Source organism: Phycodurus eques, chromosome 19 (assembly GCF_024500275.1).
Source record: "Phycodurus eques isolate BA_2022a chromosome 19, UOR_Pequ_1.1, whole genome shotgun sequence".
NCBI classification, from domain to species: Eukaryota; Metazoa; Chordata; class Actinopteri; order Syngnathiformes; family Syngnathidae; genus Phycodurus; species Phycodurus eques.
The window spans coordinates 2830369-2849480 of NC_084543.1; the positions used below are offsets into that span (position 1 = coordinate 2830369).

At 44.3% G+C, this 19112-nt stretch overlaps 2 protein-coding genes across 21 annotated transcripts in view; both read left to right on the forward strand.

Moving 5' to 3' along the window:
* nrxn1a (neurexin 1a) overlaps positions 1 to 6033 on the forward strand; it is a 92671-nt gene extending 86638 nt beyond the window's left edge. For all 20 annotated transcript variants that reach the window (XM_061706723.1, XM_061706721.1, XM_061706730.1 and 17 more), the window contains 2 exons: positions 1249 to 1327; positions 2561 to 6033. In XM_061706723.1, the coding sequence (XP_061562707.1) occupies positions 1249 to 1327; positions 2561 to 2862 (381 nt within the window). In that variant the 3' untranslated portion in view covers positions 2863 to 6033. The remainder of the gene's footprint in view (positions 1 to 1248; positions 1328 to 2560) is intronic.
* Positions 6034 to 6127: 94 nt separating this feature from the next.
* Positions 6128 to 16713, forward strand: fshr (follicle stimulating hormone receptor). Its single transcript, XM_061706750.1, is given in 15 exon segments — positions 6128 to 7562; positions 8371 to 8442; positions 9251 to 9325; positions 10339 to 10413; positions 10524 to 10598; positions 11106 to 11180; positions 11277 to 11357; positions 11810 to 11878; positions 11956 to 12030; positions 12969 to 13154; positions 14493 to 14722; positions 15017 to 15198; positions 15725 to 15835; positions 15837 to 15917; positions 16104 to 16713. Coding segments are annotated over 15 exon segments (2262 nt in total). The 5' UTR covers positions 6128 to 7209; the 3' UTR covers positions 16626 to 16713.
* The last annotated feature ends 2399 nt before the right edge of the window (positions 16714 to 19112 follow it).

Sequence of the window (19112 nt, forward strand, 5' to 3'; positions counted from 1 at the left end):
GAAGACGAAGAATAAGAGAAGCATGTTATCAAAGCCCCTCTATTGTTCGGCCGTGCCACTCGTTCCCTTCGTACGCTTTTATCTCGGCCAATATCGACTGCAATGCATCACAATCCAATTTTAATTTAGCCCTGGCACGCACACGCACACACACACATCTCTCACGCTTCTGAATATGTCGGGCATGTTTAGCACCGCATCCCCTCCTCGCTAATTTAAACCTCAACTACCACGCCCGCCGTCCTTTATTTGTATTCCGTCATTTTTGGGAGCAGCCCGAAGTTGGCGTCGCCATGGTAACACGAGCAGGCAGGGACGGGCCGGGGGGGCGGGCGGCGTCGGGGCGGAGACAGAGGCCGGATCGATGCGCGTTCGAGGCGTCCGGCGTTCAAAGTGGGCCACGGCCGTCGTTTGTTATTCGAGACACAAAGCAAACAGGCCGCGAGCCACTTGTGTACACCAGTGCACTTTTAGAATCAGAATCAGAATCATCTTTATTTGCAGAGTATGTCCAAAAATCACACAAGGAATTTGTCTGCGGTAGTTGGAGCCGCTCGAGTACGACAACAGACAGAGAACACAAAGAACGCTGAGACATAAAGACATTGGCAAAAAACAGTCTTTTTTAGCCAACCTTTATTGACACATATATGCAGTATATTATACAACACCAACATTTTTGTGATGTGGTTTTTGTACTGTTGCTCCTCACGCTGGTCTGTTATTTTTACAAACTATTGCGCAATGTGAGGTGTTGAAAATGGCTTGCGCCCTTCGGTGATGTAATGTTGACGGCTCAACAACAACAACTTGCCGCTTTTTCTTGGTTTCCTAAAAAGTGAACATTTTACAGATGCGCAAGCATTTGCCATTCCGGCTGAAAACTTTTTTTTTTTTTGCCTTTTTTAACACGCTTTCAGCAGCTTCTCCGTCTTTGCATGGACAGAGGTCCGCAGTTTTGAAATTATTTTAATGCTCTTGCCTATTTTAACGTTTATCCACTCCAGCGGCTATCGTCGAAATCTTCCCTTGTACTGCTTCGCCAAGTCGACTACACGCACACCTCGCTGATGTTTTTTTTTGATCAGCCGTGGAAAGAGCGTTTGTTTTTTGATGATGAGAGTGATAATAAGCCCCCTCCCCTGCCTTGCCCCCCCCCCGGGGGGGGTCTTAGCAGCAGCCAGTGAGTGGTTCGCGTGCGGCCGCACGTAACAAACGCCGCCGCTAATGCTGACCTTCTCTTGGCAGTCGGCGGACGACATCCTGGTGGCGTCGGCGGAGTGTCCGAGTGACGACGAAGACATCGACCCGTGCGATCCCAGCTCAGGTGAGCCCCCCCACCCCACCCAAACGCCCCCCTGCACATTGAAGTTACCTAACGCATCGGCCGCCCACACTCCTCGCTTCCTCTCGTCCTTCCCCCTCGTTTATGCTTTCCCGCTCCTCCCTTTTTCTTCTTTCTCCTCTTTTCTCTGCTGCCGTTTTCAGCTTTGCGTGCAAATGATCTCGCGTCTTATGCGCTGGCACGCAGCACAGACACGTTTTGTAGCCGTGCTGCGGTCATGCCGGATAACTTATTACCTCGAATCGGCGCCTCGCGTCGCCTTGCCGTGGAGACGTGGCATCTGTAAAGCTGACCTTTGCCCAAATTACATGCCACCCCTCAAATAGACACCTCTTTTAATCACTTACTACAAAAAAAATACATTTTCCAAGCTATCCTAAGCCGCCGTGTGTCGTGGGAGACGTTCCCACAACACACAGCAGCCTGATCAGCAGAGTGGCATCTGTAAAGCTGAAATCTACAGAGAACTGAGACTATATTGAGCAATTGGGCAGAAAGCTTGTCGAGTAGATTTATTTAATACAGAAAAAACAACAGTGTAGTCACAAGAAAATGATAGAAAATATACTCGTGCCTTGAGATTCAAATTGAATTCATTCTTATCTCAAATCATCTTTCCCCATTGAAATGAATGAAAACGCCATTAATCCGTTCCGGGCTCCAGAAAAATAAAGATTTTTTTTCAGTGTGTTTTTTAAGAAGGGAAATAGCACTCCATACTATTGTACTTTATAAAAAGAAACTATAGTAATGACGTAATGAAATACAATGTTAAGAATTACACAGTTTTTGCATTACGATGAATTCATTGCGGCTCCTTCTGCTTTGCGTGACTTGGCCACTGGGGGCAGTGTAACAGTCATACAGACACAAACAGAGAAGAGTTTCACAGCTACTATAAGCGACTCATAAAGCGACAGTAGCTTTGGTCCTTTTTTTTCAGAGGATAAAGAATATATACCAGTGATTGTTATGTTGTCTGTCCATGACTTGATTCAATATTTGTCTTCAAATGTTTGTTGCTTAAAGCGTTATAACACCGCCACGTAGATGGCATCCGTTAACCAGTCTATAGCGTTTTCCATTAAATGTTAGCATTAAGCTAACGGACGTTAAGGCAAATTTATGTTGTTTTAAATACATGTGTGCTTCTCTTAGTTTTATATCCTGTGTTTGAAATTGTAATATTTCTATTCATTTCCCCCCCCCCCCCAGCACGTCCCCCCTTGCCCGAGGTGAAAGTGTTCCCAGGCCCGTCGGAGGTGGTGCGCGAGAGCAGCAGCACCACGGGCATGGTGGTGGGCATCGTGGCGGCGGCGGCCCTGTGCATCCTCATCCTGCTCTACGCCATGTACAAGTACCGCAACCGCGACGAGGGCTCGTACCACGTGGATGAAAGCCGCAACTACATCAGCAACTCTGCCACGCAGCCCAACGGCAGCGCCAAGGACAAGCCGCTGGGCATCACCAAGCTCTCCAAGAACAAGAAGAACAAGGACAAGGAGTACTACGTCTAACCTTTACGTATATATATATATATATATGTATATATATATATATATATATATTCCCAAAAAAACTGAAGGCTCAGTGTACATAAATAGGTATATTCTCCCCAACAAGAAACACACACACACGGACATGTTTACACAACAGTACACACATTCAAGCAGAAACACAAACACGGACTGCTTTAAAGGGACAAAATGTACAAAACGAGCAGAGCCTCAGTACAAGGCTCCTTTTCTGACGCACCGTGGAGATAAACGCATGAAAGCGGCAGGCCACGCCCACCAGCGACAAGTCGGGGATTCGGCGCTTAAAAATGTCAGTCGTCCACTTTTGGGATTTTACAATCCCTCCGGCCATCCGGTTTCTATCGCGCTTGTTGTCATTAAGGGTCGCAGGTGTGCTGGAGCCTATCCCCGCTGACTTTGAATACTGGTCGCCAGCCAATCACAGCCAGGACACATTTAGGCAAACAATTGACGGCTACGGTCGATATCGAATCTTCAGTGAAGCCAACTCCAGATTCAAACCCAGAACCTGTGGCCTGTGAGGATGGCATACTAACCACTAGCCCCCACCGTGCTGCGACTTGTACAATCCTTCAACGCAAAACGAGGGCGACGTGAAACGAAATCGGCACGTGCAGTACAGCACAAACGTTGTACTACCAAGGCTGGCCTGTAGAGGCAGCATGGTGCCACTGAGCAAGGACGAGTACAAGAAGAAACAGAAGAAGCGAGACGAACTGTTAGCTTATCTGCTAACAACATTACGGTTGCAAACTGGCAAAGGACTTTAGTGAGATGTTATACAAACACTACCAGTTGCTCCTCTATCTGCTTGCTGATTGGCTGTCGTTTTTGGTGTTGACCACACACATAAAGATTTGTGATTGTAAATATTGAACACATTTTACATTTTCAATAGTGGGCCGTGACTGTTTTCAGAGCAGATCAGGGAGGGGGAAAATAATCACTCATGACACACACCACAGGATAATCGCTCAGGATCATCTTTCAGAAACATCTGGGAATCCGGCCTTGGCAGACTTTTTATCAGCAAGGGAGGGAAAGGTGCTCAGCTCTGGCTCGATTGTCAGATTGGTGTAGCCAGCCTTACGAGATTGCGCTGTCGACCACACACATGTAAGGTTTAGTGATTATTACTATTGAACACGTTTAACAATTACGATTTTCCAAGCAGATCATTGAGGGGGAAAAAAATCCTTCTTAACACACCACGCACCACAGGATAATCGCTCAGTATCATCTTTCAGAGACATCTGGTAATCGGGCCTTTGCTGATTCTGATTGCAAAGGATGGAAAATGCTGTGTGTGTATGTAGCCCACCTAACTCAAGAATTTGTGATTATAAATATTGAACATTTACGATTTTCCAAGCAGATCAAGGAGGAAAATTCCCTCTTAACACACCACAGGATAATTTTTCAAGATAATCTTTCAGAGACACCTGATAATCTGGCCTCTGATGACTTTGATCACAAGTGAGCGGAATTGGCCCGATTATCAATATGTGTGTACCCGTTTTCGCTTCGCACCATGGCAGTATTGCAGTAAATATCGGACCGAGCGCCCTCAGCGCAGCCATCCTTTGATGTTCCACACACATCGTATTCCAAACATCACGTTGACGACTGACATTTTTATTCCTTTGCGGACATGAAGCACATACGGAAAAAAAGTGTGTGTGTGTGTGTGAGTGAGTGAGAGACGGTGTGTAGCGGGAGCACCAAAAACAAAAAAATCAAAAGCAGCAAGATGATCCGAGCCCTTTCGAGTATCTTCCCAACGACAGCAACAAGAAAAGGAAGAAGCACACGAGCGCCAGGACGGGGAATCAGGGTGCGGCCGCCAAAGCCGGCGGATGATTAGTTTTTGACGGGAAAAGTGGGGGACATTTGAGCCCTGGCAGACGTCACATGCTACCTACACACTCAACACGCGAGGACCTGCACTTTCTCCAAAAGACGACAACGATGAGGAAGAAGTACTGACTCTCTGGGGAGTGGTTTGTCATTGCACGTGAAATTCTGGATTTGTACCGCAGACATGCGGAGACGCCCTCCGCCATCTTAGATTCCAAGAGACAAAATGTCCACCACGGAGCCTGTGGGGAAAACTTGGGTTGACGCCATTGGCTCTCGCCTCCTTTTTGTCTTTTTTTGTGCCCCCCAACGCGATATACAGTTGTACCTTGACCTACGAGTATAATCATGTGTATCTCAAGTCATCTTTCCCCATTGAAATGAATGGAAATGCCATTAATTCGTTCCAATCCCCCCCAAAAAATGTTATAGCGTTTTTTGGGGGGGTTTTTTTGCCATGAAAAATAGCTTACATACATAAATTACATTAGAGATAAATATGTATTTTAATATTATTCTGATGTATTTTAGCAGCAAATTGAATTTGAAATCAGAAGTCCTGGAAAATAGTGACAACAAAATAAGTCCTTGTTCGTGAAGTTCAACAGTGGCGGGTAGCACCGCCACTCCCGCTAGCCACTGGTGGGGAAAAATGTATGTCAGCAACCCTGTTGACGAATATATTTTGATCGGGAAAATGTTCACGCAGCAGAACTAAAGAGAGAAAAAAACAAACCAAATTTGTGGCTTGTTAAAATGCTGAGCGGCCTCGTTAACGCCGGGTGAAAATGTGTCTCGTGAATTTGACGCACCGCAGACAAGAAGCTCGTCGTCACCGACTCTGCCAAATAACACGAAGCGAAAAATCGACAAGAGCGGAAAACTGGCAAGTTGCGTCACTTGTAAGTCAAGGTACGACTTCGTATCCACTCGTATATCGGTGCCATAACGCGAGTTCTCCAGTTCTTCCACGCGACGCATGCCGGCAGAACGCGACGAAAAGCAAGTGCGCGCGTGTGCGAGTGCAAGACCACCCCACTGTCCGACCCGTCGTCCTTATCTTTTTTTTTTTTTTTTCCCCCCCTGCTTCATATTCTCCGTAAGGCTTCTCTTCATCTCTCTTGGTCATCTTCGACCATGCTATGATTTTCTACATGTGTACACTTTTTCTACAGTATTTTGCGTTGATTTTTATTGTTACGGTTCTTTGATGAACATAAAAAGTGGAAATTTATTATGGGGAAAAAAAATAGTTTTGAAGATTAATGAGTAAATAAAATATTACCCAAGTGAGCCGGCCGCTGTGTGTGTGCGTGTGTGTGGGTCGAGGTGGAGAAGCTACGATGACAAAATATAATAATAATAATAAATGACAGCGGCAGGCCATGTATATTGTACAGGACGAAATCCACTACTATCATGTCGCAATTATAGAAACGTCAAATTTGACAGTTTGGCCCCTTCCCCATCTGGAAAACAGTCACATTTTAAAAAAGTGAAGCGCAGTCAGTACTTTCCGGATGCACACAGTATCACGTTTTCCACATGTTTCATGTTACATGTTAATATGGAACCTGTGAATCTTTTTACTCACACTTTCCTCCCTTGCACAGATTCCCGAGTCTCTGCAACATTTGAATCAAGAAGCTCATGTCGTCACGCACGCACGCACACACTGCAGCACATCTCCTTTTGTATGATCTCCTCTTTATAAGTCTTCTTTTTTTTTTTTTTTTTTGTGGAGAGCACCTCTTACATTTTAATCGCCTTTTTTTTGTGTGCATGTGAGCGCTGAGGTCGTCCTCGCGGGCAAACAGAATATTTTGTCAGCCGCAATCAAAGCTCGCATCAGACTCAACACGCCGTCCTTTTTTTTTTTTTTTATTGTCGACTTTATTGCTACAAATGAGACACAAATGGCCAGGAAATTGTCCTGCCCCCCCGCACAGTGTAGCATGAAAGTGAAGCAAAGCTAGCTTGTCAATCAATAGCGCGTGGACCTCCTCCAAAGCCAAACGATCTTTATTTGAATCGTGAGCCAAACGATCTTTATTTGAATCGTGTGGTTGTGTTAATAGAGTTTCCTGCTTTAAAGGGAGTTGGGAAATGTTGCTGCCTTGAACACACAGAATAGCCAAAACTGAAACGGTAATTTCACGTCACCCGTCTGTCGAGTATACGTGGTTTAAATTTGGTAGCGATTGGACAAAATGTCTAGGCATAAGTTATGTTTTTGTTGTTGCTGGAAATGGCAAAAATAACCCTAAAATGGACTTCAGTTCAATTAGCGTGACGATGTCATTTCTGCTGAGTCATGTTACTCACAATTTCTTTTCTCTTCCTCTCGATGGCTAAAAAGGTTTTGGTGTAACAGCTTTGCGCGTATGTTGAGAGACACAACTTCAGACCATAGTTACTATTATTTAAAATATGTCCACGATAAAACTACAAGTTTGAAGTATTTAAAACATGTTTTATCAGTTTTTCATGAAAACGGGGTGGGGGCGTTCGAGAAAGAACCCGCCCACAAACAAAGCTAGTGATTCTCATTCCACTTCATTCTCAACTTGGAGTGTTTGTGTAAGATGTCCACGCTGCGTTAGAGTGACGAGAGAAAAAAAGAAACTCGGCGACAATTGGAGTATGATGACCTTCAGGAAGATGAAGATGAAGATGATGGTGGCGGTGGCTGTGGCGGTGGCGGTCATCACTGTGGAGGTCCAGACGACGTCTTGGTCCCAACGAGCTGTGGGCTTGTGTCATTACGTCTGCGCATCGGACACCGACATTCCCACCAATATTTCATCGGACACGCAATGCCTGTGAGTAACACACACACACACAAAATACAACTACACAAACAATAAGAACAAGTTTTTTTTGGTTTGTTTTTCTTTTTGTGAATTTTTCTGTATCGATCTTTTTCTGTGGAAAAACTTAAGGCCACTGCAAAATTATTCATTCTGGTATTTAAACATTTATCATTTTGACCTTATGTTCACTTACACACAGCATTCAAGGTTTGCTTTTTCTTTGTGCAGTAATATTTTCATGTTTTTAATTTGACACCATGTTTATGTTAGCCTTTTTTTTGTAATGATGTTTTTATTTGTTTTACGTGCCGTTGTTTATGTGAGCTTTTTTTTCAAATGATGTAATATTTGTTCTAATTCTTTTGCATAAGATTGAAAACATTCTAACCCACTGTAGCATCACACAAAAAAAGTCATTTGTCTAGGAAACATACAAATAGCAATTTTACGTTGTCTCTTTGCACATTTGACTCTCTTTGTTTTGGGATTGGAAGAAACTTCCTATACTAGGATACTGGTAGTAAACATTTGAGAAGGGGTGTGGTCTTGACAACAAAAATCAAAAATTGCACATCTACAGTATATGCATGACCATAATCACGAAATGCACACACACATTTATACGTACGTACTTGGCACAAGTTGCCCAGCTGCGATGTGTGTGTTCCCTCCAAGGTCAAGGCAGCTGCGTGCAGGTGTGATCTGGTGCAAAAAAAAAAATGTGAAGGACAAACCTCCCTGATTGCATCCAAAACACACACGCACACACACGAAGACACTAGCAGTGATCCAAGAGTGTGCATTTGTGTGTCAACAGGGAGGCGCAGAGGACCCAAATTCGAGTGATCCGTCGCGGTGCGTTCACTGGCCTTCAGAAACTCAGGAAAGTGTGAGTGGGAATGACAGCTTGCTAGAATCAATCATGAGAATTTAGTAGGAAATGCCACAAACATTTGGTGAAATTTGCCAGCAATGACACACAGAAAATGCTTTAAATCAGTCTTGACAATTTAGTAGGAAATCGTACCAAAATTTTGCAAACATTTTGTCAGCAATGGTGCACAGTAAATGCTATAGAGTAGTTATAAGCATTTGGTAGGAAATCGTAAACATTTTTGCAAAAAAATTGCAATCAGTGGTGCATAAAACATGCTTTAAAGCAATCAATTTGTAAAAAAAAAAAAAAAATCTTTCAAATATTTAAAAAAAAAACGAATCACCAACACTAATGCACAGAAAATTCTTTGAATCAGTCATTAGAAAGTAGTAGGAAATGGTGAAAATTTCCCAGTAAGGGTGAACATAAAATTCAACTAATCAGTCCTGAGAATATAGTAAGAAATAATGAGAAAATTGTGCAAAATCTTTCCAGCAATTGCACCAATTTTGTAGGAAATCATACTGAACGTCTTCAGAAATTTGCCAGCAAGGGTGCACTGAAAATGCTTTGAATCTCTCATGAGCATTTTGTCAGAAATCGTGCCAAAACATTGCCAGCAATGAATGATCCTGTGGGGAAAAAACAAAAATCCACTTAAAATGGCTGCCAGATACTCCACAGAAATATAGAACTTTGATCAAGTTATGGTTTGTTTCTATTATTATGCATTGTTTTGGGTTTTTTTTGGGGGGGGGGGGGTTGTTTTGTTTTTTGTCGAAAATCCTACTAAATTTTCATCATTTGTACCAAACTGCAGGAACATTGTTGACAACGGCGTCCTGAAGACTGTGGCCGGCTTGGCCTTCTCCCGCCTTCCTCGGCTGGCCGACATGTAAGCGCCGCGCACGGGAGCCATTGTTGTGGAATTGGACTTTTATCCGCCGTGTTTCGTCTTCATTGCGGAACGTGACGAACTCTGAAGGGTGGGAGAGATTGGTTGCCGAGCCCCAGTCTCAACAGGAAGTAGAGAATAAAGTCACGTGAGAGAGTTTTGTGTGGTTGTAGTAGACCGCAGACTTTCTGGATCTTATCGCAACCTCTGCCAAGGCCAGACGTGTCCATCTGGCTCGGGCGCGATAAATAACGACATGCTGTTCTGCTCCCGTCCTGTAGATGGCAGTAAAGCGCGTGCTAACAAACAGCTAAAAAGATGTTCGTACCTGGAAATGCCCCACTTAGCTCCGGAGCGAGCAGACTGCGACGAAATAAAATTGCACCAAAAAAACCTGACCGCTGCCCCACCTGGCCCCATGCAAGAAGATGCTAATGGAGGGAAGTGAATGAAAGTAAATCCAGCTTTTCATATTCTGACTAACCCGCTAGCGAGCCTGCTCGCAAACCAACAAAATGGCAAATTAGCCTTTTTTTTTTTTCTTCCTACCATTGCTTTATCTGGTGGGTCACTGCCAGTGTCAACCAATTATAACATGTAAAAAGGCTCGTGAAAATAGCCTAGGATGTTTTTTTCATAATCTGTCTTAACTAAATAGCTAGCTAGTTAGCTAGCTGGCTAACCCACAAAATGGCAAGTTAGCATTTTTGTTTTTTCATTTTTCTTATTGCTGATTGTAATTCAGCTAACTAGCTAGCCTGCTAGCTAACCAACAAAATGCCCAGTTAGTATTTTTTCCTACCACTGCGCTTATCTGGTGGGTCACTGACCCACATTGCTATCACGCCAGCAAACTGTAATGTGAAGAATTTTTCAAATATAACAAACGGGGAAAAAAATCCCCAAAAATGGTCACAATTTAAGGAGATGACACAAGTTGATATCACGGAAAGCTGGCAAGTTTCAACCTGATAATAAATGAAAATAAACACTTTTTTGTTTGTTTCTTGCAGCTTCATCTCAGCAAACAGCGCATTGGAGTCAATTGGAGCGTTCGCGTTCTCGGATCTTCCTGAACTCAGCGAGCTGTGAGTTCTGCTGCCAACGCTGCCGTGAAAAAGAATCACATTCATCATAAAAATATTTATAACTTTGTTTGAAGTTAGCGAATCTCGCTGCGCTGTTCCGCGTCTTCCAGGACCATCACCAAGTCCAAGCACCTGACGTACATCCACAAAGATGCCTTCAAGGACCTCGTCAAGCTACAGCACCTGTGAGTAGCGTTGCGAGCCCCGGCTTGAGATTTAGGCGATAAAAACGTGTTTTCTAGCTTTGCTAACATTGCAAAACAAATTTTGGAAAAATGCTACATTAGCTCATGGTGACAAGGGGAAAAAATGAACCTTACTTGTATGTACATTTACTTGAATGCAACACACATTATCACAAATTCTTCTTGGAGCTGACAACAATCAAATCTCCCTGGATTTTATTTTCACTAACTTTCTCTACACGTTACAGTCAACTTGCATTGGGGCGAAGTGGGGCAGTGACCCACGAGATAGATCAGGAAAAAAACGTGCTAACTGGCCATTTTGTTGGTTAGCTAGCTGGCTAGCGAGCTTTTCATATTACGATAAAAAAATATATATATTTTCACTATGTATTTATTTGTTTTTTGCACATTACAAAACGTTACAGAAAAAGTAACAAGCCTATTTTGACAAAGTAATAGGTAGAAAGCCGCTTTACACATAATGAGCAGAGTGTACTTTTGCAGGATCATATCCCACACGGGAATCACGGCATTCCCTGATTTCTCCAAGATGCACTCGGCCGCTGACTACTTACTGCTGTAAGCGCGCACGCACACACACACGCACGCACACGCACACACACACTTATACATTTTATGTTTGAATGTGTATTTCCATCCTTGCGCGTTGCCTAGCGACCTGCACGACAACAGCCGCATACAGGAAGTGCCCGCCAACGCCTTCAACGGCGTCTGCACGCAAACCATCAGAGACATGTGAGACATCTACTTTTTTTTCTTTTCGAATTTTTTTTTCTATTATTATTATTTCATTTTTTATTTGGCCACCTGCACAACACCACTAATGTACAAAAACAGATTTTTTTTATTTATTTATGATTTTTTTCTAATCTTCTTTTATTATTTATTGACATTTATTATTGTAGATGTATTGTACTGTATTATAATAATTATGATATTATTATATCTTCAAGTGACCTGCATAAACCCACTGGGATGATTTTGTATCATTTAAATAATTTAATATTTAAATTAATTGACAATTATTATTATCGCATTCATATACAACTAGTTGGCGCTGCAAAAGAGCTCTAATACTTGAAATAATAAGCGCAATTGTGCCACACAAATGAAAAAAAAGTGCTTTTTTTTTTTTTTTTTTTTTGGGGGGGGGGGGGGGGGGGGGGGCCTCGTGTTGGCGACGACAGACGGCTAACCAGGAATGGCATCAAGACGGTGGCGAGAGACGCCTTCAACGACACAAAGATGCACAGATTGTGAGTCACAGCGATGGTACATTTTGGGAAATATGAAATGAATCATAATCGCATTTCTCTCGCTCTCACACCGTAAGGTCTCTGAAGGGCAACCGGCAGCTTAGTCACATCCATCCCGACGCCTTCGCGGGTTCCAGTGAGTTGGTCTTACTGTAAGCGTGATTCTTCCGAGTGAACATATATACATTTTAGAAAATATAAAGTCGCACCTTGACTTACGAGTTGAATTTGTTCTGTGACCACGATCATAACTTAAATCAACGTTTCGCATTGAAAAGAATGGAAATTGTATTAATCCGTTCCAGCACGCAAAAAAGAATATCTGCATTTTTTGTTCACGAAAAAAACGGAAAAACGCGAGCACATAATACAACAGTGAACCCTGAATATTTGCGGTTCACCATTCGTAAATTTGCGTTTATTCGCTGAAAATCTCGTGCTCGGGGCAACGCACCTGAAGTATTACTTTGGCGCCATCTTGTGGTATTGTCGTGCTGTTGTTAGGTTTAATTCATTGATGGGTTTTTTTTCGTTTGGCATATGAGATGTCCTGTTTTGTTGGCAGACCTTGAACACACCATGTAAGAGGCAAAAAAACAAACGTATCTTTTTGTTTCTCTCCTGCTCCAGCTACTAATAATAGTCTGTGTAGTCTACTTTAGTTCCAGTTACAATTTGCCTGTATCCCCTAACATTTATTATTGCGTGTAAATGCCAAAATGTGAGTTCAATGACTTCATTTTGTGACATGCTAATGCGCATATTTGTGATGTCACGCCAGTTTGTGCTAGCGTGTTATTTTTTCCAGTATGCTAGCTAATACTATTATTGCGCCTATTGTGAAGGCCGTTTGTTTGTGTTGATTAATTTAACTCTGAACTGATGGTGGCCAAATGTTCACTGTCGCCAACTAGTGGCGGAGTGTCTGAAGCTTACCCGTAAGTTACCTTTTGCCCCGCAACACAAAGCAAAAACTCGACCCAGGCGACGCCTCGTAACTTGAAAAGCTTGTAAATTGAGGCACTCATAAGTCAAGGTACCACTTTATCTCGTTCTGATTCATACCTCCTCCGTGTCCCTTCCGTCTTAGCGACATCTCGCAAACGGCGCTGAGCTCACTTCCGGACGCCATCTTGGGCGGCCTCCGCAGTCTGATTGCCGAGTCTGCGCTGGGCCTGAAGGAGCTTCCTCCTCGACGAGCCTTCGCCAGGCTGCGCGAGGCTCGCGTCACCTACCCGTCGCACTGCTGCGTCTTCCGACCCGTAAACAAAAACAGGTACGCTGTGCTCATCTGTGCCGGTTACGTAATCCCTCGTTTATCGCCAGACCACCCTTGTGCAATAGACGAACTGTGTGAAGTAAGAACCAAATATTTATGCTACTATTAAATATTGATTTTAAAGTTTCTTGCATAGATACAGTATCATCACCAACAAACAATACAGTATATGCATGTGCAGGTTCGACACCATAGTAACTAGGACTGACTGTGTGTATGCCTCTAAATGGCAGGTCTGTTCTGTTTAGCGACATCGAAGTAAACATATTAGGATGTATTATCGGATAGCTATTTCCTGGCTATAGCATTAGCCGCTATGTGATACAGTAACGGTGTCAGTGGAGGCTCCCGACAAGTGTGCTAAGAATGTGCAATTGATTACAGTATTTTGTGACCTTTTGTTTAATAAAGCGATTGGAAGAGCACCAGCAGCTGTTTCCTTCCCGCCCTATCCAAACCACCTGTTGTGGATTACAATTTGTTCCAAAAGGCCGTGGTAGGCTGTATTGAATTAGCTAATGATGTTTACTTTACCAGAGACATGCAGTTGCGTAACCGCACTGTACAATCAAAAAATCCCAGATGCACTGAACCCGCAATAAGTTTACCGCGGTATCGCGAGGGACGATTGTACACGCTGGATCGCAATGAGGGCTGTTCCTAATATTTTGGCTCCGCCTTGTAATGAGATGTCCATCCATCCATTTTCTACAGCGCTTATCCTTATTTGGGTCGTATGAAACAACTCCACCCATCCATCCATTATCTGAGCCGCTTCTCCTCACTAGGGTCGCGGGCATGCTGGAGCCTATCCCAGCTATCGTCGGGCGGCAGGCGGGATAGACCCTGGACTGGTCGCCAGCCAATCGCAGGGCGATACAAACAAACAACCATTCGCACTCACATTCACACCTACGGGCAATTTAGAGTTGTCAATTAACCTACCATGCATGTTTTTGGGACGTGGGAGGAAACCGGAGTGCCCGGAGAAAAGCCATGTAGGCACGGGGAGAACATGCAAACGCCACACAGGCGAGGCCGGGGATTGAACCCCGGTCCTCAGAACTGCGGCAGACACTCTAACCAGTCGCGCACTGTTCCGCCACAATTTAAGTCGTGTTTTTTTTTAAATAATAATAATAATAAAGAAATAAAAATGTAACACTAAGTAACATGTACGAGTTTGTTGTTTTGGACAAGCTAAGCTAAGACAGAGCAAAGCTTCTCTTCTGGTTTGTTGAGTTATATTCCTAACTTTTCCGAACAATTCCCAGTTGTGCGGCCTTTCATGTTTTGCTAACAAAGAAAGCTATTTCAGACCAGACCGTGTTCCAGTGTTAATTTTAGTTCCAAGCACCGGATGTGCTCGCTGCCGGGGGCCCGCGAGGAGGCCGCCTTCTTCCGGGACCACTGCTCGGGGGACTACGACCCCACCTGCAGCCCGGCGCCGGACGACTTCAACCCCTGCGAGGACATCATGAGCGGCGCCCCGCTGCGGGCTCTCATCTGGGTGGTGTCCGTGCTGGCTCTGCTCGGCAACGCGGTCGTGCTGCTCGTCTTGTTAGGTAACGCCCACTCTATATCACTATACACACTTGCATAGATACATACTCTATGTACATGTATATACAGTATATCATCTACACATCTAATACATGTGTCTAGTTATAGATCTGTTCATACATTAAACCGGCTATACTGTCCAATGAAATGTGTCGTTAATGAATTAACTTCAAGCTACTCATCCTTATCGAACTTTGCGTTTGTGAGCACGAGCTCCTTGAAGGTGTCAAGAGCAGCATTGTTGTTGTTCGCGTGTCCCCTAACGAGCGACGCGCGTGCCGCTGTGCGCGGTCCAGGCAGCGCGTCCAAGCTGACGGTGCCGCGCTTCCTCATGTGCCACCTGGCGTTCGCCGACCTGTGCATGGGCGTGTACCTCCTGGTCATCGCCGCCATGGACGCGCTCACCCGGGGACGCTACCACAACCACGCCATCGACTGGCAGACGGGCCTGGGATGCGCGGCCGCCGGCTTCTTCACCGTACGTACTCGCCGTGACGTCACAATTATAGCGCCGCCTTGAGACTGGAGCGACACGTTTTTCATCGTTCGGCCGATTTTTTTTTTTTGCTTCGACTTTGAGATACGATTCGCGGTTTGGCAGATAGTGAACCATTAAAAAAAAAAAGAAAGTCTTCAAACTGTTGATTGCCAGTTGAAGTTTACTGTCAAACAAAACAAGCACATAGCTTTGGCTAGTGAATAGCATCTATGTGGCGGTCTCATATCTCGTTTTAAGCAATGAATATTTGAACAGAGACAGTGGAGCAACACATCATGTGCATTAGAAAAAAAGAAAAGTCTTGTTCATTGAAATTTAGTGTAACAAAAGTACTCGTGGTCTCAATGAGGACTCGAGACAGAATAGAAAAAGTGGTATTACTTCATTTTTACATCTATTTTTCATATTCAAAAAGCGCACACAATACAAAAAACAAATGGTTGCGTTTTTGGGGAGGCCGGAAGAGATTCATGGCAGTGTGTGTGTGCGTGCGTGCGCACGCTAGGTGTTCGCCAGCGAGCTGTCTGTGTTCACGCTGACGGCCATCACGCTGGAGCGCTGGCACACCATCACGCACGCGCTGCGTCTGGACCGCAAGTTCCGGCTGAGGCACGCCTGCGGCCGTGATGACGGCCGGCTGGATCTTCTCCTGCCTCGCCGCGACATTGCCCGCGCTGGGCGTCAGCAGCTACAGCAAGGTGTGAATGGGAAAGACCGATGTGACGTAGAAGTAAACTGAGTTCCGAGCTCGGTCACGAGATCAATTAAACTCGTAATTCTAGTTGCCGCTGTACTTTTGATATATATTAGTAACAACAGAATGAATTGTCTTTGATGAGATTTCCCATTGGCGGGTGTCCCTAATCAAGTGTCCTCGTGGTCAGGTGAGCATCTGCCTGCCGATGGACGTGGAGTCGGTGTGGTCTCAGGCGTACGTGGTGTCGCTGCTTCTGCTCAACATTGTTGCGTTCGCGTGCGTGTGCGCCTGCTACCTCAGCATCTACCTGGCGGTGCGCCACCCGTCGGGCGCGCCGGCCCGCGCCGACGCCCGCCTGGCCCAGCGCATGGCCGTGCTGGTGTTCACCGACTTCCTGTGCATGGCGCCCATCTCCTTCTTCGCCGTGTCGGCGGCGCTCAAGCGACCGCTCATCACCGTGTCGGACACCAAGCTGCTCCTGGTGCTCTTCTACCCCATCAACTCGTGCGCCAACCCCTTCCTCTACGCCTTCTTCACACGCGCTTTCCGCCGCGACTTCGTCCTGCTGGCGGCGCGCTTCGGCCTGTGCAAGGCGCGCGCCCACGGCTACCGCGCCGACAGCTCGTCGTGCCAGCAGCCGGCGTGGGCGACGCCCAAGAGCGCCCCCGTGGGCGTGTGCTTGATGGCGGTCGGGAAACGCGACAGATGACGTTGCGACACCAGCTACACCTCCACGGTCCCGTGACGTCCGATGCGAGACGCGGGCGGACGCGTTTAGAACGACTGCGGCACCGATGCATTAATTGACGCTCTATTACGGGCATTTTACGTGTTCATCGGCACGAAATGGCTGACTCTCCTTCCGGTTTGACAATTGAAACACAAATTGCCCACTAATTCCGCTTTTTCTACCGCAAACCCCTTCAACACCCAGACAGAGTACAAAAAGATACCAAAAACTCAAAACGAGGCCAGGTTTTGTCAGATGTCAAAGATGGCGCACCCACTGCCTGCCCCTCACACACTGTGAGAAAAAATCAAAACAAGGCCAGGTTTCGTTGAGTGTCAAAGGTGGCGCACCCTCCTCCATCCCTTCTCCAACCTCCACAAAAATAAAAGTAACAAGATTTGTACAAATAAAGCCAGATTTAGTTGCATGCACCCCTGCCCTGCACACACCATCAACAAACACCATAAAAACAAAGTCAGGTTTACTTACTATCAAAATACAAACTTTGTTGAGTGCGCCACCATCTGCCGCTTTCACGCCATCCAAAAAACATCCAAACAGACCAGCTTCAGTTGCTGACAAACTGTTTTGTGTCTAATTCACCATCTGAAGGCGTCAACATCAACAGAACACAGAAAATACAATTTCACATTTAGCATTCATTGCTACATTTGTTTAAATAACAATAATGCTTTTCCTTTATACATACTGTACATATATAATATTGTTAATTGTGCTTTGGTCCTTTGAAAGGCGCAACGTAAACACAAGTCATGTGTCATATGTTGTTACCTCATCATAACATGTAGCTCTTGTAAATGTTGTCCTTTGTTCTGCCTTTATAACCGTGCTCTTTTAACCATGTATGTGCCTGAGCAGTTTCGTGCGTGCACATGTTTGTGAGGTGTCGTTATCTTGAAGCCAAGCTATCCTTCGCGGCCTCCGAGGCAATCAAGGGCGAAGCGACCCCACCAATCTCAGCTACTTTTTTTTTTACGCAGGATGCACACACACTGAGAGGCAACAACTGTCAACATCACACGTGACGCCATTAAGTCTCGCGGGACTTGAGCATAATTACACGATGCAATAGAGTACATTACACACCACGCAACTGGTTAATTCCAGCAATAGCTGTGAACAGCCACTAGATGGCAGCATTGCTCTACTCACTTCCCATCTTTGTTGGGTTAGTAGTTTGGCTTTGTTTGGGTTTTATTATGACATTTACTTTGCTTGTATGATCTTTAGGAAACTTACAAATTTTACCTGTTATTGGTTAAATAGATATTAACATTTTTGAATGTTAACTTTTGTGTGAAACCTAAAGAAAAATATATATTGAGGGGGGAAAATTTTACCTTTATAGTTAGACCACCAACTGATGAATTTACGCTGCTTTTCGTATATATGTTTCTTTGCATTAATAAAAATAAGATTTTTAAAAACAATATTCAGTGTTATTCCACTTCATTATGCATTTTTTTTCACAATTCAAAACAGTTCCAAGGTGTCTTAATAACATGTCCATGGCATGGTTTCGTCAAAATACCCCAAGGATCAAGAATTAACTTCAAATTTAGAATTACATTTAGTTGGCATTTTGCAAATGTGTCACTACTGCCACCACGTGGCTATTTGACGCAACTCGCTCAACTGTAGTTGCACGACGTAATCAATTCGATTTGCTCGATTTTGATTGGCCCTGTAACAGAGTTAAGAATTTGATATTTTATTATTAATCATCGTGTTCAAACATGGCAAACGAGCTAGCGGCTAAATGTTGCCCCCGAGTGGTCAGATGGAATATAACAAGTCTGCAATTTGATCGATATAGTAAGGTACGGTATGTATATGTATATATATTATATATATATATATATAAACCTTCAATTTAATGGTCGCATTAATAATAAATGTAAATGGAATCGGTTCAGTGATAACCCAAAAAAAAATCCTTTTTTTTTCCGACATATTTTGGCGCGTCATGACTGTTTCTCGTCTTCATATGGGACGAATTAATCAACGTATTTATTATTGTTTAAAAAAACGCGTCCCGTTTACTTTCATTCAAAATGTATTGTAATACATTTTTAGAAAGAATACTTCATTAGAAAATACCGGAAATTAAATTATCGATTTAAAGTCAGCAGTGTGACGCACTATGCTATCTCGCGAAGATAGATGAGCTACACTATTCGCTGCGTCATTCGTCTATTTAAATGAAAATGGTGTAAGTTCATTGTGTCGCTGTTTAAAAATACATATTTATTAAAGCTTTAGTGTATTTGTGTCGGCTGCTGTCCGGTTGCATCTAAAGGCTAACAGAAAGGCGAGAAGAAGCACTTTGTTAGGCGTCACCCGATTGGCCGGCGAATGAGATGGGACAATACAAGCGCCGCGCTGATTGGCCGGAGCGGATAGGGCTCTTCTTTTTTTTCTCGCGATTGTTTCCCGTGTGAGTTA